The sequence below is a fragment of the Botrytis porri genome (assembly GCF_014898465.1).
Source record: "Botrytis porri strain MUCL 3234 chromosome Unknown BPOR_015, whole genome shotgun sequence".
NCBI classification, from domain to species: Eukaryota; Fungi; Ascomycota; class Leotiomycetes; order Helotiales; family Sclerotiniaceae; genus Botrytis; species Botrytis porri.
The window spans coordinates 215,391-237,631 of record NW_024066089.1 but is presented as its reverse complement, the minus strand read 5'-3'; the positions used below and the strand labels follow the sequence as shown (position 1 = coordinate 237,631).

Below are 22,241 nucleotides of genomic sequence, written 5' to 3'. Positions count from 1 at the left end.
GTATTGTATTGATAGCTGTGAATGTTGTGTGAGGCTCGGCGGATTTAAATGTATTTATTGGTTGGGGGTTTGAATGACACTACGTCAGCGATATGACAGGGGAGCGGAACGGCACCGTAAATCGCAACCACATTTGCGAAACTGGTGGGGAAGGTATAATTGAGGTTCTGAAGCATTATGGTTGTTGTGCAAGAAATATCAAATATTATTTTATACCCAAAGATTAAAGAAGAAGAAGAATTAAGAATTGCTACCCCCATGCAATATCCCACTGCTTTCAAAAGACTGTGTATTCACAATATCAAAATCACTACAATAATCGCCAACGATTCGTTCCTCCTGTGAATACCTACTCAAATTAGCATCATATCTCGAACTCCATGACACTACATCTCTCGCTATCTATTCAGTTCCAATCTAAACATTCTTACCTCTAGAACCCAGTGGTATTTCTAGTATGGAATTCCATTAGTCAGAAGCTGGAACTGATCATAGACTCCAGTCGAATAACTTCCATAACTCCTCTTTACCAAACCTCTCATGAATACTGCAGCCTCGGCCTCCGTCTTTTCCAATACAAATCTATCCCTGAAATGTTGAATAGACTCGGGCTTGAAGCAAGGAAGCCCAGAATCCATCATAAGCATAACGAGCTGCGACAGCTTCTCTGTATAAGGACGGGAGGCCAAGTAAGCCTTTACGCATAATTCCTCGAACCATTTGAATGCCTGATGTTCAGTACTTCCTCCCATCACAGCCACCATCTCCGTTGTGAGCTTGAATGGTGCTCTTTCAAATTTGACACCTCCAGGGGCAATGTCAAAGCAGAATCCAAAATCAATGTGTAGAATGTGACCAGCGTCGTCAATCATAATGTTACCATTGTGTCGATCCTTGAATTGTAACAAGAAAGAGATGACCGAGTAGGCCGCCATACTTTTGACAAAGTTGGCGCGCGCTTCTTGAAACCTAAGAGAGTCCTCGTTTCCATATTTCGATATGAAATAATCATATAGACCATTGACGGCTTCTCTTCCCAGAATATCACGCGAGATCGAGTTTGGCAAAACATCAATAACACCACAACCAGGTGCTGTCGCAGTAACACGATACGGGAAGACGTAAACATCGAGGCCGACGTTATTGAAGATTCCACGGAACGCAGCGATCATTTGAAGAGCGAGGACGTCTTGACGACAATCATCACCAACTTTGAAAATTGCTGATTGCCAAATCTCAATCGAATTATCAATTGGGGTGTCTCCGCTTTTATTGGTTTCTTCAAGCATATCATCAGTGCCTTCCATGTCTGCATCTATAGTTTTCTTGATGCGGAACGTTGCCATATATGGTGCTTTGGCATGACTTTGTAGGGGCTTTCCGGATTGTCGATCGATGCCAATTACCACACCATCAGGATTACTAGGGAGGTATACTCCAATCTCCACCTTGATCTTGCGCAACTCTTCTTCAATTTTCTGCTTCTTCTCTGGCTTGGGTCTTTTGATGTATGGCTTCAGCTTGCCTGAAATACTAGTAACTTCATCAAAGAATGTGAATTCGCGTTCATAGAAGGCTTTGTCAACACCCGAGAAGGATTCTATCATGCGATTTGTAACTTTGTCGAGTGTAGGTTTGACAACATCAGGCTGGACCCATTAGTTTAACACTTTGGAAATATGCACTCAACTTACAATTTGTGAATCTTCATCTTTGAAAGCATTGGCTTTCATGTTCCAGATAATTTGATGCGCAAAAAGTTGCGAGGACTTTGCAGTTTCGACAATGTAACGCTCAACATATCCTAGGTCATCATAGCGCAAGGTTTGGACTATCTGTGGCACGTAAAAGAATGTGACATCAACAGAATGACTCTCCAACGCCCGCATAGCATACTGAACGATGAAGGGATGGTTTCGGTATGACGGTAAGAAATATGTAACAGCAGATATCGGGTTGACAGGAGCCCAATATAAAAGGTACTAATTTTGTTAGCCTGTTAATATGCAGTTCTTTCAAATCACGTACCTTCATTTGGAATGCAACATCAGGTGGCAAAGTATCGCCAAGTAGTATATGGACTGCTTCAGGCTCCGATATTGCTTTGTCGGGAAATTGAAGCAAAAGCAAGCGAACGTCATGGTGTAACCTCGTCGAGGGAAATCTAGAAACAAGTTGAATCGCCAAAGATGGGCTTTCATTCCAGGCAATTTTCACCAGAGGAAGTAGCGCTGCATCGTTAGGAACTTTAGCAGGAGCTGGAACCTGAATATCACGACCCTGGCGTAAAGGATCAAGCCAAACATTCAATCTTATCTGTTCACTATCTATTAATATATGGAGAAGTTCTTCCTTTGCTTGCATCAATTGGAGCATAGCTGTGGGCTTGGAGCCTGTCATGGTCACACTTCTGAAGGCTACAACGACGTCGTTCAACAAGCGAGTTTCGGCTTTCAGTTGCAGACGATTGCCACCAAATGACCAGCGAGGTGCAAATGTGAACCAACTGAGGGCAGCAGAGAGAATCTTGTCCTTTAATCTACATTTCGAGGGGAGATCGAGGGTAGTGGTATGTCTCAGGACTTTCAAGCCAAAAAGGACGATCTGGAATCTTATCTCCCGAGCAAGCGGGTGCCCAGTGGAGTGTTTCAAACTATCCAGTGTCAAGTCCAGGATTCTCAAAAATGTCTTCTCGGTATGTGGGCTGCCAAGGCGAGTCGCATTGAAATGACTACTGAGGAGCTGTAGAAGTCGCGTATGGGGAGCAAGCATATTGTTGACAGCCTGTTGTTTTTTGGCCAGTACTTTCCTATCGCTAGGTGCGAACTCCTCCTTTATATAGAAAGGATCTTGATGGCTATCGACTGTTAGTTTACAAGAAAATAAATATTCGAATGTACTTACATGAACATGCCGTTGAAAATTCCAATTTTACGATGTGAAGTCAATTCCCATTGTTGAGCGATTTCCATCAGAATTCTAGGTTCCATGCTGGGATTTTCGTTGATAACGCCAAACCACAAAGAGCCCCCAAGTTTGATTGACTGCTTGGTAAAAATAGCGAAAGGTATGGAAACAAGATAGCGGATAATAGCACATTCATCTTTGTCACTTCGGCAAAGCAAAGCAGCAGCTCTTCTTAGCACATCGCGGATCTCGTTAATTGCTATGTGTTTCTTTGCGTGAATTTGTGCTTCAAGTTTAGATAGAAGTGAAACTGCATCGTTACAGTCCTTGTCAGTCTTCGATGTGATCGAAGGTCTATGTTCGTCGAGATGCATAGAGCGTAGCCATTCGGCGTTGTGATCAGGAAGAGTTTCTGCATATCGGTACTCTTGCCTTGTAGTATATTGAGCAATGAAATCAGAGGCCGTATTGATATTACACTCCCCGTGGCGATCGATTGCCTCAAGCCTCTGGTCCATACTTGGAATGACTGCTCCCATCTCGGAAGCAAACGACCGTCCGAGGGAGATATGACCATGAGCTCCTTCATCATCATATTCTGAAAGGTATGTCTGTAGTAGACCCTTTACATTCGCAGGAGCAATATTAATCACTGCTGTGACCCAGCTTTTAGCCTTCCTGTATAAAGCATCAAGGGTGCGACGACGGAGACCATAATCATCAGACAATTCGATAGTAATATGTCCTTTGGCGGAAGTAAAGGAAGATCTCAACCCATACTCATCGGTTTCAGCTTCTAAACAACTTACCCACAAGAGCGACAAAAGTTCAAGAAGTGCAAATAAAGAGGATTTTTGACACAGTGCAGATGGCACATCTCGAATTATCCTGTCTGCGCAGTTCATGGCAGCTTGCTGGACCCTTTCGATTCGATAGCAACAACCAGTAAATATCGAGGCTAATTGTTTAGCAACGTACGGAGCCGAAAAGGTTGGATTTAGGCCCGTCAAAGATTTGCGTAAATATGTGTCCATAACAGCAGCTGTAACACTTTCCATCGTGCTGCTCATTTCACCTCTACGCATGCTAGGCTCAAGGAAGTAGGTCAACGCTTTGCTGCAATCGCCTGCATCAGCCCGTAGTGTTTCAACTAAATAGGCAGCCTGAAGGAAGATGACTTTACGATAACTAAGGGCACCTATTTCTCTAGCTTTACTAGGAAGAAGGGCTGTGAGTCTCTTTTTCTGTGTAGTTTCGTGATCTTGACTGATTCCTCGACGTAATACTGTATTTAACTCAATATCACTCTCCACCTGCTCACCTCGCTGCTCGGCAACAAGAGGTTTCGAATGGATCGCCAAGATACGTAATTCTTTCAGATGCAGCTGACCGCGCTCAGTGTTGGTGGTAAAGCCATGGACAACAATGTTGAACCAAGCATCCCGTACTAAAGATGACATCTCCTCGCTGAGGTTGTTGTTGGAAATCATATTATTCGTAGAAAAAAAGATTGCCAAGGGCTGCAAGAGTTGCGCAATCTCTTTGGCTGCAGCTTCTACGTCGCCTTCGCGTGTATTCTGCCCTTGGTGAACATCGCCTCTACTAATAATGTCCTCTAGTAAGTTCTCAAAATATATGTCATACAAAGGAGTGCCTTTTTGCAAACGAGAAGAAAGGAGGTTTCGGCCTTTCATCACCTAGGTTGAATTAGTTGGTGTAGCTTTTGCAGTCTTTGTAGTGAACTTACAGCATGGAGTGTAATTTCATTATTTTTCATGACACCCAGATGAGTGATTTTGTTATAAAGTTTGAGTAACGATCGAAATTCCAGAGGCCCTCCATGTAATGATAATTCTGCTGATGCCGTGATGATACGAGCATCGATTAATTGGTTGATTTTGTCGATCTTTTGCAGAAGCATAGATTGAGCCAAAGCAATAATTTTAGAGTCTTGGCAATTCTGAGCAATAGCACATATAGCTTGTACGACGTTACCATACACAGTAGATGTCTCCTCTTCTGTGAAGATCTCCAAGGATATAGAACTTCCATTAGAATTCTTTCCATAAAGAGTTGACTGTGCAGCTCCATCTAAAGCCAGATCTCCATTGGGGACAGAAGTAGTCTTTTCTGGATGACTTGCACCAGAGTTGAGAACATTTCCTAACGTGTAAAGGGTAGTTATGATGGCATCCTGGGATAAATTATTCAGAACGTAGGCGAGACAGGCAGAGGCGACCGCATTTGTATTCCCTTGCGGATTACCCTGGACGATGAATCGCGGGAGAAGGCGGCTGACTTCTGGAGCAAATTGAGGGGCGAGTTTGGAGACCAAGGCCATTGATCGAAGGACAACATTACCCAATGTATCATCGGCCATCTGCACGGGATCCGCCAAAGTATCTTCAAGCCAGGACATCAATGTTTCAGGTTCGACTTCGTCATCACTTACACTCAAGATTGCGCAATTCATATAGGTAGTCAAAGCACTTGCTTTGACGGAAAATGCAAGTCTTTGCTGCCAAGCAGATCCCAAACGGAGGTAATCTGCGCCGTCTTCGAGAAGACTGATTTCATTCGAAGCAATATTTGCCAACGTGTTAACGGTCTCAAAATCAACTTCCTCATTACGAGGAGTGTTGGGTCTCGAATCCTCAAGACGTGACATTAATACGCTCAAAACATCCTTGTCTTTGAGGTTCTCAACATCAACAAGTAGGAGCGATGACCCTGCAACGAGCAGCCACATAAAACTCCGTTGTAGAAGCATAGCACCCAAGGGCCGGCCAATAGCTGCATAATGGCGGACATATCTCTTCCACTCTCTTACATGACTGCTCTGGAGATGGGTATTACGAATAGTCGAGAAAGCAGTCTCTACTGCCACCAAAAATCCTTCTGACAAAATAGCCTTGACACGTTCACATAAGTCCAACCTCTCCTTTGCGCTCCAGAAATTGACCAATGAAGCTACTGCATCTAAGAATCCCAAAAGGGATATCGTTACAGTTGCAACGTGGATTGCCTCCTCAATTTCTGTAGCATACTCAGAGCTAACTCCTCGATTTTCTGTAGCAGTTTCGCTGGCATGTACGCAGTTGTCTAGATATATCGATAACTTTTCGGAGATGAGCTTTTGTAGGTGGCTATGTTTGATACCAATGGAGAGAAGGGCACTGGTAAGGTTGTAGCTCAGTGCCTCAACGGGTGATGGTTCAATCGCGCGGAAAAGGGGCGATTGCACAAACAATTGTGTATGCGCCTCAAAAACGTATGGGCTCAATTGACTGGTAAGCTTCTCCGCACTGTATGTATTATCGATTAGAGGAGCTGCTTTGCACAAAGCCAGAAGTACTTCAAATTCCCTGATGTTCTGCTCTAGGCATTAGTATTCTGTAGAAAAGGGGATGGTCTCCTTTTCGTACCATAGGAGAGCCCGCCAACGAGCCCGGCAAATCATTGTTGATTCCATTCGCACGCCCAGATAACTTGTTATTACCAGGAGAAACACGACAGAGCCTCTCGATATCAGAACCCTCGAAATTTCCAGTTGATGACGTCGCAGAGAGTTCAGCGATTTTAGCCAGGGCATTTCGCCGTATGCTTCTTGGGAGACTTTAGATAAGAGTTTAGTGTTTGTAGATCTCCAAAAAAATAATCAAGCAATATATCACACATACCTAGACATTTTTATTTGTAAATAGCAACCAGCTATTCAGACATGTTCACTAGCACCCAGGTAGTTATTGTGAATAAATTGTTGTTACTGGTGTCTTTGATTTCTAGTGCTATAATAAGTTGTTCCGGTGTAGCTACCCCTGTCGGAAAGATTGGCGCTAGTTATCACCAGGCTGAAGGTCGACGCGACATCTAGAGTGATACCTTTGAACCCCAAATCTCAAACCTCCACAATATTTACCAAAGTCTCTCAAATACCTCTCTGCATTTCAACTTCAAAGATACCCAAATACGATAATCAAGATGTCCATGTTCAGTCAAAACCCATTGATGAATGGTCCAAATTACTCCTTCAATCAAGCTCCAACCAAGCAAGCTGATGGTTTCACACAACATCATGGTTTCTACCCGTATGTATTTTACGGAGACTTTACTGGCATTGGAACTAACATCATTTTCAGATACACCGATAACGGTGGTTCTACTCTAGCAATCTCAGGTTCCGACTTCACCATCGTCGCCGGCGACACCCGTTCCACATCCGGATACAACATTAACACAAGATATCAACCAAAAGTCTTCAAGATCGGCGGCACAACCGCTGCTCAAGATGATGCTACCCTCGTTCTCTCTGTGGTAGGATTTGCCGCAGATGGAGAAGCACTCAAGGAACGCCTCGATGCAATCGTCAAGATGTACCGCTACCAACACGGCAAGCCTATGAGTGTTAAAGCATGCGCTCAGCGATTAGCAACTATTTTATACAGCAAGCGATTCTTCCCATATTACGTTACCGCCATTCTCGGAGGCTTGGACGAGGAGGGAAAGGGAGCAGTTTACAGTTATGATCCTGTTGGAAGTTATGAGAGAGAACAGTGCAGAGCCGCAGGTGCTGCAGCCAGTCTGATCATGCCTTTCTTGGACAACCAGGTCAACTTCAAAAATCAATATATTCCAGGTAGTGGCGAAGGACATGCTTTGGCGGAAAGAGAAAAGACTCCATTGGCTAGAAATGAAGTGGAGGATTTAGTTAAGGATGCATTTGACAGTGCGGTGGAGAGACATATTGAGGTCGGTGATGGTTTACAGATGTTGATCATTACGAAAGAGGGCATTGAGGAGATTTATAAGCCATTGAAGAGGGATTAAAATGCTCTTCTACAGAGCGGTGATGCGAATTTGTATTACTAGCAAGGCATGTGCATCCTCGAGTGGTTGCCTTTACGAGACCAGGTGTTACTCGAAATTCATGAACTTTGCCACAATGTCCAAATGAAGATGCACGTATTTGTTCGATAAAATGTTTTCAACACGGAATCATACATACATATAGCAGAATCTTCAGTGAATAGCCACAGGTCAAGTAGGGACATACGAGCACAAGCTTTTCTGCTGAGATTTGTATTTTTATTTGACTGGACTAGTAATACATGTTGACTCGGGGACTACCAACATACTTTTGGAGCAGTACAAATCGATGCTCCATAATTTATAATGGCACAAGTCTTGATTTCGGGCAGCAAAGCTCTAGTGAGCCGAGACTCTCGAGAGCGGTGCTGAAAGAATCTTTTTGAATTTGTTTCCGAAGGTGGGACCATGAGAATGTCCAACACTAAAGGTTGTACTGATAGGACTCGAATAGTTCGACCAGATGGAGAGTATAGTTACAAAACTATCTAAGTATCTTCTTCTAGGATTGAAGCACTTGACCCGGTTGACGAGTAATAATATTTTTAAAGTCTGTAGTATACGATTCAACCAGCATAAAATCAGGACCATTGGGAGAATCAAGCATCGCCAGAATCTGACCGCCTCCATCCCCTACAAGAATACCTTTAACACAAGGGTCAAAGAGGCATTCAATATCTGTTGCAGAATCTCCGTAATAGGCCGCTTGATGATCGGTGTCGAGACCCCAATGTTGAAGCAATCTGTGCATTGCTTTTGATTTCGTGTCCGATGTGGTTAATGGTGTCATAAACTCTCGATTATGAACTTCCAGGAAGTGATCAATGAGCTTTTGGGTACCGGTAAAAGGACCGTCATCGCAATCCGGGCATTTAGCTTGATTAGTGGTGATTCCAGCCTCCCAACCCCATTCAGGACCCCTCAGAATTCCTGTTTCGTCTGGAGAATTCGCTACGATTGGTGCTTCGATAAGATATCCCAAATACTGCTCCAAAGCGCCCCTTATGAATTCCTTTGAGAAACTAACTGAGACAACCCCCCAAACAGCATTTCGTCTTTCAATATCATCTATAATTTCCCTGAAGCCTTCTCTAATCACCAATTTTCCTTCCAAGACAGCACGCCCACCAGCAGCTTCCCAAGCCTTTTTGGGTATGCCTGCAAACATACCTGATACACTAATGCGGTTGATGCTTCTAGTCTCGAGTTCCTTCTGGCTTCTTTGACGCTCAATTATCCCCTCCAATGTATCCCATTTCGGCTCGTATCCCTCAATGTGAGCACTATACTCAATGTCATACGTAGTAACGATTTCTCGCCACACTCGAGTGAAATCTTTCGCTTCGGCGAGATGATAGGCAATAGCAGCGTCTGCAATGAGCTGGCTAGTGTCCTTCATGGTAATTGTGCAATCGAAGTCGAAGATGAAATGAGTAAATCTTTCGTCCCTCGGATGTGTCGCACGAAGAACCGGGAGCGGTTCAGGCTTCATGATGTTTGTTATTCTTCTTTTGTGTAATAGACGATTAGAATCTTAACCAGAGGGTATGAGAATGAGATTCGTGGATTGAAAAGTCGAACGGGAGAAACCATGAGCAAAACTTGAACGGTGTATCATAGTGACTTGATTTATTGACCACTTGATCGAGCTTGCCAAATACAGTAGGCATTTTGTAGAGAGTCACTTCCCTGGAGAAAGACGTCTATACGTCGAAGGCAGGTGATGAGCACATGATTATAGATAGATGGATGTTATCACGACTCAAATAGAAGCCGGAAACCAAGAGAAATACCTACATAGCAGGCCTGATAATGATCCTCAATGTTACAGTTCTGAGTTAGCAACTCAAACGTCTCTCGAATTTCAAGGCCTGGCACTAGAAACCAAAGCAAACAATTAATGGCTTCTCGGGGCTGGTAATGGTGGGAGACTCTGTTACAAACTTGCCAGCATCACCACGTGACTACTAAGGTATTAGCTAGCCAAAAAAGATAGATACTCTTGATTACTAAGCAACGACAGAAAGTACCTCGACCACCTTCTCGAATTACCTACCACTTCTCATCTTTTGATCCAACAACACCAAGACATTGAGTATGGAGATATCTATTGAATCGACCATCCTACCGAATTTGAATTTTGCCATCATATCAGGTGATTCTCATAAATACCATTCGTATAATGTTCTCACCAATTATAGCGAGTTTCTAGCACCTTCTAGCATTTTCCAGCATATTCCAGTGATTGCTTCATGCTTCAATGACCTGATGTCTCCTGATTTCTAACCCCGCAGCTATTCTTTGTGATTCGATTTGCTCTCAAACATGGTCGGCGTCATTCTAGAAGGTGCTGGTGTTCACTTGAATATTGATCATTACATCAATATCGCAAATTCTAGTAAATGCTAGAAAGTCCAGGAGTCCATCAAATTGAATATATAAAGGTAGGCTCAATCTCTGAATAACCTCTTTTCTTTTTTCCTCATCAGTACAACAATCTTCAGTACAGTCTCATGCAATTTATTTATCGAACAACTTCAAGACTTCCAGTCGCAACAACTATCAAACGAATTCTCAAACCACAAACAACCACACGCAAAATGTCTTTCTTCCCACGACACTACATCACCAACGAGGCTTCCTCCTTCCATCCTCTCTTCCGTCTTCTCGACGACTTCGACCAATACAGCAGTGGCCGCAATGACACCAACTCTCGTCACCACCGCAGCAATGTCATGAAGACCTTCACCCCCAAATTCGATGTCAAGGAAGCCGGTGAAGTCTATGAACTCCACGGCGAACTTCCAGGTATCGAGCAGAGAGATGTCGAAATCGAATTCGTCGATGACCAAACCCTCACCATCCGTGGTCGTACTGAGCGCTCTTACACTTCCGGTACTCCACCAACTGGTTTCGTCGAAGATGCACCCAAGTCTGGCGCCATCACTGAAGGTGGTGAAACCGAACACAAAGACAAAGTTCACCAACCAACCGTTGAAGATGAAGATGCAGCAACTCCAGCCAGCACTGACGCCAACACCCAAATGACCAAGGCCAGCGAGGAGAGAAAGGCCAAGGAACCTGATCACAAATTCTGGGTTTCTGAGCGTAGCATCGGTGAATTCTCCCGATCTTTTAGCTTCCCAGTTCGCGTCAATCAAGATGCAGTTCAGGCCAGCATGAAGAACGGTATTCTTAGCATCATTGTTCCAAAGGCTAAGAAGCAAGAAGGCCGCAAGATCACCATTCAGTAAATCAATCACTTCGATTTATCTGATCACTTCTACGATATTACGAATGCATTAATGGATGGAAGGAGGCAAGGAGTATTCTGGCAGTGGCATTTTCTTAGCGATGGATTAATTATGGTGGTTTAAGGGAGGAAAGGGGAAGGAACTGGAGGTGATAATGGGAGATTTGTTTGCAGGAGGAAATTCATGGTACTTTGCTACGAATTTGACTTGCTCTTTATTTTGCTTTGTTTACTAGCACTAATCCCATGTACTTACATAAAACACAATTAAAAAGAGCACTTGACATCAAAATATATTGTCTATCCATATCACAGGGTTGTGAAATTTGAGTGTGAAATTTGAGTGTGACTTTGAGAGTGAATACCTTACCTTACTTGAGTGTATCTCCTTTTAATGCTACCTAAAATGCCAATGAAGAACAGTACCAGATTTGCAAGCCAACCTCAAAGCTTTCATTCTACTACGAATCTGTTTGGGCTTTGTTTTTGACCCAACTTGGGTTCAAAAGATAGAGCTAAGATTTATTTGATGTAATATTTGCCACTGGGAGATCCTGTTAAAAGCTTGGGCGAAATGAATTAATTATAGGTGATGTGTAACAAACCATTCCATTATTTTTATTTTTATTTTTATTCATACATGAAAGCTCCCGTTTTCTATCTGGTCAATTATAGACTTACAGCCAGCCAGACATTGAGTGATATTAACACTTGAGAACCCTGGATCTACACTCTGATCACCATATGCCCATTCGTTTCAGATGATTTCAGTGCTTACCTCCCCCTTCAAGACATATCCACTGAATCCACTGAATCCACACTCCTTCATCTTGACAATGAGACATCTGATAGGATAAGTAGGATAAGCGATCCCAAACTTCCGTCACTTGCACAGTGCATATCTAAGACCTGACGCGAAAGCTTCATTTTAACCTCCATCCTGATAAACAAGATCAACGCAATCCATGACATGATTTGATGTCAATCGCTCAAAATGACAAATATAGGTTCGACCTTGAAACTTCAGGATGAAATATTCATCTTGTAGATATTGCATCTGGTCCGTTCGTGGGATTGTAATCGTAGCGGTCAAGGACTATTCAAATGATGGAATTGAGGATACCTAGATATACCTAGATATACCTAGATTTTTCATGTAGAAATAAATTGACAGGCGAGGGCCAAACCGCCAAACAATTAATAAAATTCCATGAAAGCCCTAATGAGATGTCGATCTCCAGAGCCTCGAACATGAAGGATTAGTATCATTGGTTATTTACCTATAGATTGGATCTCGACGATACCTTACTACTCCTAGAAATCCTACGGTATCTAAATGATCCTTCCGCAGAACGTAACATTCCAGACGTCTAGGAGATTGCTTGGCTGGGGCAGAAACAACGTTCGCTTCCACAGTGCCATGCCGTGCCCAGACATGTTATCGCGATTGTCATGAACATATCGGTGAAGTAAGGACCATGAATCCATGATCCAGGAACCATTTAAGAAACAATATGGGGTTTAATCTTAGCTACTGCAGGGGCCCGCATGGAATACCACTAATATCCCTGTAAGATCCCGTCCACCCGCCAATTGTGCTTTGTCTAGATTTCTGGAATATCAATATTCGAACATTTTAGAATTCGCTTTTCGTCACGATCGTTCGTGGCCTTATGAGTTTTCTTCATGCTGTGCAACGAATTCGTATGATGAGCGATGGACCGTGACTAGTAAATCTATTAACAGTTACTTTTTTATTGACTATTTCCTTAGCAGCACAGCGGCATCTATGTATACCTAACCTAGGTAGATATATTAGTTGTTCATCTTTCAGCCAATCCAAGCTACATATGACGTTTTTCCAATTTCTCACATCGCTGTCTAATATTCACCAATGATACATTCTATTTGGCTTCATCAATTTCATGATTCTAATGAGAATCTTGAATACAAACAAAGAGATTCCCTGTATGCTCCAACCTTGAAAGTTGACAGGCCTAAGTGGAGCTTCGATTCTTCGACGATTAGATGAATTTAGATTTTCTATGCGGACATCCTACCAAAACATGTAAACCATACAATTTTCTACCGTAAGCGCTGTATCCATGCCATCACACCAGTGTGTTACAATCATACCACAGACGATATCGACCCTAAAAGGTTTAACCCATCGCGAAGTACAAAGAAAGTTCAAAGTAGCAATCGATTAGTTAGTTGAAAGGGAATCAAGATTCGACAACATGGGCCCGTGGAGGCGTACGACAGGAACAAGTGGGAGATTTGCCATGGAACCGTGATAGATTGCAGCCCCAATCACGTCAACGAATCGCCTCATTCCCGTGAATGCTTCCCAATTCCTCATTCAAATTGTGGAAGAAATAAAGATTGGAGACGGTAGAACTTGTCAATCTCCGCTTAGTGGGTCGGGGAGATTCACTTTGTGGGTCGACAGGGAATTTGTTATCAACGGGGGGAATAATCCGGGATATCACATCTGACGGTCTTTATACCTGACAATTAGACGCGTGTATATATGACGCTGCCGGTCGTCTTCAGTTCGCCTTTTTTTTCTGTATCCATCGATCAATTACACTCATTTACAATATAGTAATCACACACTCATTTACAAAAACAATCAACCTCTTCAAAATCCAAACACTTCTTCCAAATCAAAAAACTTCAATCTATCAAAATGCAGTTCAACATCCTCGCCCTTACCGTTGCCGCCATGGCCTCCGTCGCAGTTGCCACTGAGTAAGTTCTTTCGACTTCGAAAATTTAGATCGAACTTCAATACTAACTATCCATAGGACTGTCACCGTCTACGCTTGCCCAAGCTCCACTGGTCTCTCTGGCTCTACTGCCACTGCTGGTGCTTCCTCTGCATCCTCCGCTGGAGAATCTTCCGGCATCACCACTGGATCTTCCTCCGGTGAATCTTCCGGCCTCACCTCCGGCTCCAACCCATCTGGTGTTGCTGCCGCTAGCGGTGTTGCTGCCCCAACTGCCTCCTCCGGTGTCGTTTCTTCCCCATCTGGAACCAGCTCCCCAATTGCTTACGCTACTGGTGCTGCTGGCCACATCCAAGTTTCCGCTTTCGGAATGGTTGTTGCTGGTGCCGTTGCTCTTGTATGTCTTCCATCCACAATTTCTCATCTTTATCTCAAAACTAACTCATAAACTAGCTCATCTAAATTTCTTAATCGAGCCTAACGACATACCCTTTTCTTTCTTGACCCAGCGACGAGATACTCCGAAATGTAATCTACACTTGTGACGCAAGTTGGATGGCTGATTTGGTCAATTACGGAGCTGCTGGATTTTTGGGGGGATGTGGATGATGCTTTGACATCGACTTCTCTCTTGTACATATGATACTTCATTGCAAGCATATTAAATCAACAAGACTGTGTCAATTTTCTGAGCTGTGAATACTACAAATTAATAATAAAATCTTCCGATTCAATATGAACTTCATTTGATGTGTTTTTGATTTCACTGATTGCAGTCCCATAGTTGAGGTGATTTTTCTTCAAACCAGCTTGGCGTCTAGGGATCTTCAAAGTCCCGGCGATCATCCACAATTTTCCTGCATATCCGTTTCAAATATACACAGCGGTGCTCTACTTGGAGCTCTCTGAAATCAAAACATGATAGGCTGAAGTAACCCACAACTTTCATACGGGCACTATGTACCTTCTCACATCATAACCTCGACCAGACACATCCGCAACATCCCACATTCCAAACAGATAACAGCAATTAATACAGATATGCCAAAGGATTTACACTAAATCGAAGACAATGGATGCGGGAGTACTATTCTCCATGAATTTTTATAGCTACGTGAGATGGTTAATAAGTATCTGTATATATTTGCCTTACCTAGATAGTCTTCAGTCCATTGAAGTTAATTGCTGTACCTTAAAGACCATTACGGTTCTCCTCCACTGCAACCATTATCTCATCTCTTGAGGTCTATAGATTCCCATCCCATCAAGCAAATCATAAGTAGTGAGGTCTTCTGATTATTCACCATTCCCGCTGTCCAATCTGCTATCCACGTAACATAGTTTGTAGCTCCATGTCGTGGAAACAAAACATGAACCTATTGCTTTCTCTGCTATCATCTACCTTTACGATGCCATCAGTCATGAATCAGTAAGTTCGTAGTAAATTTTTGTATTCAATTGACCTAGAAAACATTTATCGACGTGTACCATATCTCCGGTATGTAGATATATATGAAAAGACAGGAAGATAGTAAGAATAGGGGAGGAAACGAAGTTGGCAAATTTCCCTGCACGGTCATCACGACTAGACCCCAGCCCAAAAGCCCCTAGCGAGCCTCGCCCAAAATTCCCATCTCCAAAGCTAAGCTTCCTCATGCACATGTAAATAAATCGCAGCAAAACATCTCCATCCTTTCTCACCATACCACATAGCACACCACCAAAATGGCACAACCACTACCCCGATTCTCGCGTCGATTTCTGCACCAATCTTCGTCCTTCCAGTCGCTCCCACGCACACGCAGTTTCCGTCCTCAGTTCCATGCGAATGCTAAATCTGTTAGAGGTTACTCAACAGGAGGTCCTAGTAAAAGTCCTTTGAAGATCTGGCCTTTTGTTGCGATTACATTGGTGGGAAGTGGTGCTTATGCGTTGATGGTTAGGAGTAGAGCTGGCACGGGTATGTTATGTATTCTCCTTGCTATTGGTTATAGATGATTGGGATGAATGCGATTGGAAGATTGGATGGGACAACACATGGGATTGATGCTCTTGATTGAATGGATTTGAGGGCCGCTTTAAGTCTCGTTGATAGGCTCATGGTCATACTCAAAAACAACTTCATCTCATTGCATTCGCTCATTGTCCATCCATCTATCCACCCATCTGCCAGAATTCCCTTTTCCCTTACCCACCACTTCCCACACCATTTTCAGCATAAACTCATCTTTAACATCGTAAACCACCAGACATGGCCCCTCCAACCCCCCAACTCCCCTCTCCCCCGAAACCAACCCCAACCTTCTCTCCCGACAAAGTAACCATCCTCTTCGTTCTCGGCGGTCCAGGAGCCGGAAAGGGTACTCAATGCGCCAACCTCGTCCGAGACTACAACTTTACCCATCTCTCCGCCGGAGATCTATTACGGGCCGAGCAAGAGCGTCCCGGCTCTGAATTTGGAGAAATGATTAAAGATTACATCAAGAACGGTCTTATAGTCCCCATGGAAGTGACTGTTCAACTACTCGAAAACGCCATGACGGAAGTCATTTCCAAATCCCCCACTGGAACTGGGAAGTTTTTGATCGATGGGTTCCCACGCAAGTTGGATCAGGCGCACAAATTCGAAGATACAGTTTGTAAAGGAAGATATGTGTTGTTCTACGATTGCCCCGAGGCGGAAATGCAAAGGAGATTGATGGAGAGGGGCAAGACTAGTGGTAGAACAGATGATAATGCTGAGAGTATTCAGAAGCGATTCAAAGTTTTCATAGAGACAAGTATGCCGGTTGTGGATTATTTTGATAAGCAGGGCAGAGTCATCAAACTCAATGCTACAAAGACCCCAGAGGGAGTTTATGAGGAGACCAGGAAGAAGTTAGAGGAGAAGTTAGGAAAGACATTTTGAGAAGGGTCGAGGACACACAAGTTTTGGGAGCGGGGGGGGGGGGTATGGAAATGGGTTTAGGTAGATTGCATAGGAGGAAGTTTGATAGATATATGGGGGCAGGCAGGGAGGGAATAATCCGGAATATAGATCAGGGAAGTAAAAAATACCTCATACAGAGGATGAAAAGAGACATACAGCAACAAATAACAAAACATAATACGAATCTGGGATTGACATCCTTCATTCTCATTAAAATCTCATACTTGTAGAAATCATAGACATCAGGCATGTTCAAATTCGATATGTAGATTTCTATTCTTAATCTTCTTTTCACTCCACTCCCTTTTCATGGCTTCATTTCGTGGCTTCATCGTGAACATGAAAATAATGGATGTTCTCCTACACCATTACCAGATGCTAATGCAAACCATTGCCTTGCCACTGTACAAACATCTAAGAACGCCGACGAAACGAGGAACCTTTTTTTTGAGACCAATCCATGAATTAATAACAACTTTCATGAGTTGATGTCCTAATCAGTACCCATCTCTACCATGTTATCACTTCTTCGTCCAGCTCTCATCCCCTGTGTACCAGAAACCTTCTTATCAGCCTCTTGGATTTCTTTCTCCTTTTGAGTTTCAGCAGCTTGTCTCTCCCTGCTAATAACCTCCTTTACACCTCTCAAGCTCTCCTTCCATTGATCCAACCTCGTGGCAACCTCACGCCATTGCTTCTCTCCAAATACACGATATGTGGTTCTGTGAATAAGGAAAACTTGCTTCTGTTGCGATAGTTTGCCCTCAACCAAACCAGCTCTGATAACATCGATAACCCACATCTCAACATCTTCAGGTGCGATTTGCAACGCTTTGGAAATGCGCTTGTATTCGAGTTCGCGGGTATGGGTCGAGGCAGCCAAGCTAGCCAAGGTCAGGAGTCGCATCTTACGGTGCAACTTGCTGTTGTCCAAGTTCTCTTTCTCGACGAAACCATCGTGCTCGTCTTGGAAATCGTTGTAGTCCTCAAGTTCCTTCTCGGCGAAGATTTCGAGGAGTTCAGAGTAGATTGCGTGGGAATCGCTCAAGGCTTGAACGGCGGGAAGGGAAGTAAGATCGTGGAAATCGAAATGGGTGTTGGAGAGAATGGCAGTTCTTAATGCTTTAATAGCGAGCTTTTGAGCCGGTTCGGAAGCAATAGCTTTCTCGTCCTTGCCGTCGAAAGTTCGGAGAGCTTTAAGAATATATTGGTATGATTCCCTAAACGTAGTAAGATTAGTAAAATATACTCGAGTCACTAAGATTGACTTTAAACGTACTCCTCCTCGCCGGAATCATCTGCCACTTCTGAGATCATTTCGAAAAGTTTTCTTTGCTCCTCTTCCTCAATCTGCCATTCAACAATCCAGGTGTCCAATTTCTTCAACTGTGGTCGCAACATTTCGTAGTTTCCACTGTTCTTAATGAGCTTAAGAACAGCTTGGAAGACATTAAATCTGGTCTCATTATCTGGTTGTAAAAGGTTGAAGATGGTGGTCAGAACATTCAGCGCGAGGCCTGGTCCATTCAAAGGTGATGAAGTAATTGGTTTTGCGAGGTTGTCGCAAATTCTAGGCAGATACATGTTGACATTTGGAGATTGGTTGCAGAGATAGACCAATAAGTTGTATGCGGCAGTAAATTCTTTCTCTGGGGATGAGTTCAACTTTTCCGAAGCAGTGACGAGTTTCTTTAAAGCTTCATCCTTTTGTTTTGCTGCGAGGAGGGGTTGAACTTCTGGGCCGATTTCAAGGTATTCAGCCAGCTCTTGTGCCAAATCCTCGAAGGTGCCATCGATGAATACTTGCTGCGTCGCGGGCGCCATATTTGCAGAAATGATCGAAATGTGGTTGAGGCGGGAAGGTTGGGGTCTTCGATGGGGTAAAAATTACGATTCTTGAAGTTGTCGGTATCAAAATGTTCTCTTCTCTTGTGGGATGCGCTAACCGAGGGGCTAGTACGGCTATATTTTTACGACGCATATCGGTATCAGTACGAACGAATGTCAATGAATACTTGAAAGAGACACAGAATGCACAATCTTGAGGTTATACATGATCAAGAAAGGTGTAAAAAGTGAGTTGTTATAATTTTGATGTGCATACCTATTATTTGCTGCCATGTTCATTTTCATTCCGTAGCCTAGTGGCGAGGATGTGAGCGAAATTCTAAGAAGGTGTTTGAAATACCCAAAATCATTAACCAATCTCGAAAATTATAACGAAAGGATCTGAAATGTTCTTCGTTAACTAAGATACAGTTTTCAATATTGAGGGAATCGTAATTCCTGAGAAGAATCGTCCATAAGTTCAAAGTTCAAAGCTCAAAGCTCAAAGCCAATTCGAAAATTACAGAGAACCCAAGTGGGCTTCATCAATGGCTTCCGGTGAGCTTTGTTTCTGGTGATCCTTGGGGAATCTTATTGTGTGAGACAGCTTTCAAATGGACTTTCACGTTATTGCTTCTTCCCAATGAAGACAGCATTCCCAGCTCGTTCTGCTTTCGTATTCGTAAACTTGTGTTAAATTGTACAGCACGCGCGTGTTTTTATGCTTCATTTTTGCGAAATTGAGCATACCGAATTTACAGCAGAGATTCTCAAGTAATTCGTCTAGATCTATAAACGAGTATTGAACCTTTTTCTTTCCAACTCTGCTATACCTTACACGCCTAATATGCTACTCGCTCTGACAGTGGTGTCGGAGCTTCTTGGTGCCATCGTAAAAACCATTAACGAATACCTATGTTATACTCACTGCCTTCACAAATCTTACGAAACTGAAAACTGAGTGTATCGCCGATTATGTCTTCTTTCTAATCGATATGGAACCTCAATATCATGCCCACACTATTGTGCTCATCGACGCGTGTATACCCCGGTCTCTTCGAATATTCTACTCAGAAAATTAGACTATCGACACTCCATGCTGGGGGGTAAATGTGCTAACTGCAAATATTCTTTAGGGAGTGGTCGAACTTTGAACTATCCGTTTAACTCCTTTCGTGTACTTCTTTGCAGATATTAGTGACCCTTATTGCTATTCCCAAATGTTTCTTTACAATATTTTACGGAGAAGTGAGATATTGGGTGCGTGGAGGACCCGTCCCTAATCATTCCTTATTGTACATACCCAATGATAGAATCAGGTGAGTACAAGGATATTTATACAAAGTGGGCTGTAAGCTAGTTAACAGGAACAGGAGAGAAGTAATTAAAATGTCTATATGTCACCCAGGTCCCCCATGAGCATCAAAAACGCTTTTCTCTCTTTCTGGAACTTCATTTGAAACTAGCCACTACTTATTTGTATTCACTCTCTTCTGTTAGAGATGTCTTTCTTGCTCAATAGTTCATTTCAATGATTCCGAGTGGTATCAACCCTCATCAAGCGTTGACCGCGGAATGGTTTCATTTGGAAATGTGTAATAAGGGTCTATTGAGGTTTCTCAATTTCAATATTATCGTTTAGGGAGGGCTTGTGTCAGGTAGCTAGAAGTGGGTTTTATGATTAGCTTTCGCTGCAAGGCGTATTTAGAGTTATCTCCAAATAGTATCTCGAACATGTATTTTGTGATGATTTATCTCCAAATGAACAACAAAGAGTTATTAAAGTAAGTAATATTGTGATTCTAACAGAAATTTTCAACTGCAAAATGCTCAATGATGTTATTGCGAAGGAGGAAATTTATAAGCTAACAACAATCGCTACACCTTTTCTCTCGTCACCAATGTAACGCGTGTTACACTCTATAGCCAATCGAAATTATTATGCGCGCTTATGCGGCTCTTTTATGCGCTGCTTCAGCATCACACAACCCCGAAGTTGAATAATCTTTGCGAGGACTTTGCATTGGAACCATGTACACACTAAGCTTCACAACTACCCGTCGACAGATAGTAAATAGAGCGAAGCTCCTTTAATGGACCGAATCATCGCTGACATTTCATAGGATAGCGTTGCTTACTGCGCCATGTATCGTGTTGTTAGAGAAATCTATCTTGCTGCTCTGTTGACCATGGTTAGTGTCGAGACCCTCGCATCAGGTGTAAGTAAGACTAGAGGAACAAGTCCGCATCGTATGCCCATCTCTCCCGCGGTAGGAATTAGGTACTTCGACGGAAACTTAAGGTGTTCAGGATATTCGTATAGACATCAAATTTGATGGCAATATTATATTGGGTACAAGAATACGGCTTCAAGATCCGTGCTCTCCCGAGGGCCAAGAGCATGTTTCCCTAGGTGAGATTACTACGCTACATATCTCACCCAACCCGAAGTGACCTCGCCAAAAGACCCTGTTGTTAGCCAAAGATTCGACTGTTCTCCCCGTAAACTTATGGAGGTCATGCGAAAATGTATATTTGGCTAGAGCTCGGTCAGTCCTGGTTAGCCATCCAAGATCTTGCAATAATTTGCAGATATATCTGGAGCCCGTGAAATAACCTCTGCCTACAACAAGCTCGCTGGTTCCCTTCAATAACCCTTGATAATATTGCTGCGAGTGTCAGCTGCTTTAAACTGAATGCTTCGCATTCTCTGAGACCATGGAATTCAATTTCAGGTTGCCGCGTATGATTGACTTGTAAGACGATTACAATGACGAAATTGATCACCAACGTACGGATTAATCAGAATTTGCTTAAGCCTTCGAGGACCATGGCCTATAGGAACCTGATAAGATAGTAAGGAATGGTTGTCAGTGGCAGCGCTTCACGTCTTCCCTTGGTGCTGAGCGATAAGATAAGGGATGGTGCGCTGGTTCAAGATCTCAGGGGCACTTGTTCTGATGCTATTGCATGTCTTTCAAGGAGTGAGGACTAGAAAAAACAAATCGTCATTTCTGATTCTCGGGGATATGAATGTCTTCGGGCCCTTTTAGCAAAAAAAAAGGAAAAGTCATTGTTGAAACCTAAAGCTCGATCATAGAAACTATTTCCACTCGGCTTCATTTATCACCAAAGGCACACAAATGCTTGTATGACATTGTGATGCGCAACGACGTTCCCCAGTCGCAGTGTAATTAGTAATTACTCGATAGCAGAGGGCATACCAGGATACATAGCTTTGAATATAATCAAACGATTGATGTCGCCAGTTGTGAACTTACGATATCCATGTATTCCATGGTAAGAAGTCGGGAAAGCTAAGATAGGGGTGGTAATAGACGGCGTCTACTGCCAGCCACATGAAGATTGCAGGTGTAGAAAAGGGACAAGTAGGAATGCCATATTTGGCCTATGATTATTCTCAGTCCCTCTGATATAGAGATGACGATGGAATTCACTATTCCGCGGAACAACCTCAACCTGAAGATGGAAACAGAGTTTGGATTTCTTTATAGTCGATGATGCGACGCGATGCTGATGTCGATCTTTGTAGCTTGTTCGTTGGGTGTGGGGGGTCGGGTATAGATGCGTGAGACATTGAAGCGCGCCTGGGTGCAATTATGCTTCCACATTTATCCAATGAACTTGTCATATGTCTATAAATGGATATTGATATGCCCAAAACATGAGATTTGCCATGAATCAGATAATCCTTCATTTATTATTC

General features: G+C 43.1%; 7 protein-coding genes across 7 annotated transcripts; 4 read left to right on the top strand and 3 right to left on the bottom strand.

Annotated features, from left to right (window-relative positions):
* Positions 1–452: 452 nt before the first annotated feature.
* On the bottom strand, positions 453–6,595 carry EAF01_009862 (uncharacterized protein; the record flags this gene model as incomplete). Its single annotated transcript, XM_038918118.1, has 7 exons — positions 453–1,649; positions 1,695–1,982; positions 2,029–2,857; positions 2,905–4,604; positions 4,655–6,280; positions 6,333–6,522; positions 6,588–6,595. The coding sequence occupies 7 exons, from the start codon at positions 6,593–6,595 to the stop codon at positions 453–455; spliced, it is 5,838 nt and encodes a 1,945-aa protein (XP_038766088.1).
* A 293-nt stretch (positions 6,596–6,888) lies between these two features.
* On the top strand, positions 6,889–7,734 carry EAF01_009861 (uncharacterized protein; the record flags this gene model as incomplete). The annotated part of the gene is made up of 2 exons (XM_038918117.1): positions 6,889–6,995; positions 7,047–7,734. The coding sequence occupies 2 exons, from the start codon at positions 6,889–6,891 to the stop codon at positions 7,732–7,734; spliced, it is 795 nt and encodes a 264-aa protein (XP_038766087.1).
* Positions 7,735–8,275: 541 nt separating this feature from the next.
* Positions 8,276–9,265, bottom strand: EAF01_009860 (uncharacterized protein; the record flags this gene model as incomplete). The annotated part of the gene is made up of 1 exon (XM_038918116.1): positions 8,276–9,265. The coding sequence occupies one exon, from the start codon at positions 9,263–9,265 to the stop codon at positions 8,276–8,278; it is 990 nt and encodes a 329-aa protein (XP_038766086.1).
* A 1,108-nt stretch (positions 9,266–10,373) lies between these two features.
* Positions 10,374–11,027, top strand: EAF01_009859 (uncharacterized protein; the record flags this gene model as incomplete). Its single annotated transcript, XM_038918115.1, has 1 exon — positions 10,374–11,027. The coding sequence occupies one exon, from the start codon at positions 10,374–10,376 to the stop codon at positions 11,025–11,027; it is 654 nt and encodes a 217-aa protein (XP_038766085.1).
* A 2,691-nt stretch (positions 11,028–13,718) lies between these two features.
* Positions 13,719–14,220, top strand: EAF01_009858 (uncharacterized protein; the record flags this gene model as incomplete). The annotated part of the gene is made up of 3 exons (XM_038918114.1): positions 13,719–13,780; positions 13,837–14,155; positions 14,212–14,220. The coding sequence occupies 3 exons, from the start codon at positions 13,719–13,721 to the stop codon at positions 14,218–14,220; spliced, it is 390 nt and encodes a 129-aa protein (XP_038766084.1).
* Positions 14,221–15,220: 1,000 nt separating this feature from the next.
* Positions 15,221–16,666, top strand: EAF01_009857 (uncharacterized protein; the record flags this gene model as incomplete). Its single annotated transcript, XM_038918113.1, has 2 exons — positions 15,221–15,718; positions 16,008–16,666. Exons 1-2 carry the CDS (start codon positions 15,484–15,486, stop codon positions 16,664–16,666), a joined length of 894 nt encoding a protein of 297 aa, XP_038766083.1. The 5' UTR covers positions 15,221–15,483.
* Positions 16,667–16,915: 249 nt separating this feature from the next.
* Positions 16,916–18,511, bottom strand: EAF01_009856 (uncharacterized protein; the record flags this gene model as incomplete). The annotated part of the gene is made up of 2 exons (XM_038918112.1): positions 16,916–17,907; positions 17,967–18,511. The coding sequence occupies 2 exons, from the start codon at positions 18,509–18,511 to the stop codon at positions 17,181–17,183; spliced, it is 1,272 nt and encodes a 423-aa protein (XP_038766082.1). The 3' UTR covers positions 16,916–17,180.
* Between the last annotated feature and the right edge of the window lie 3,730 nt (positions 18,512–22,241).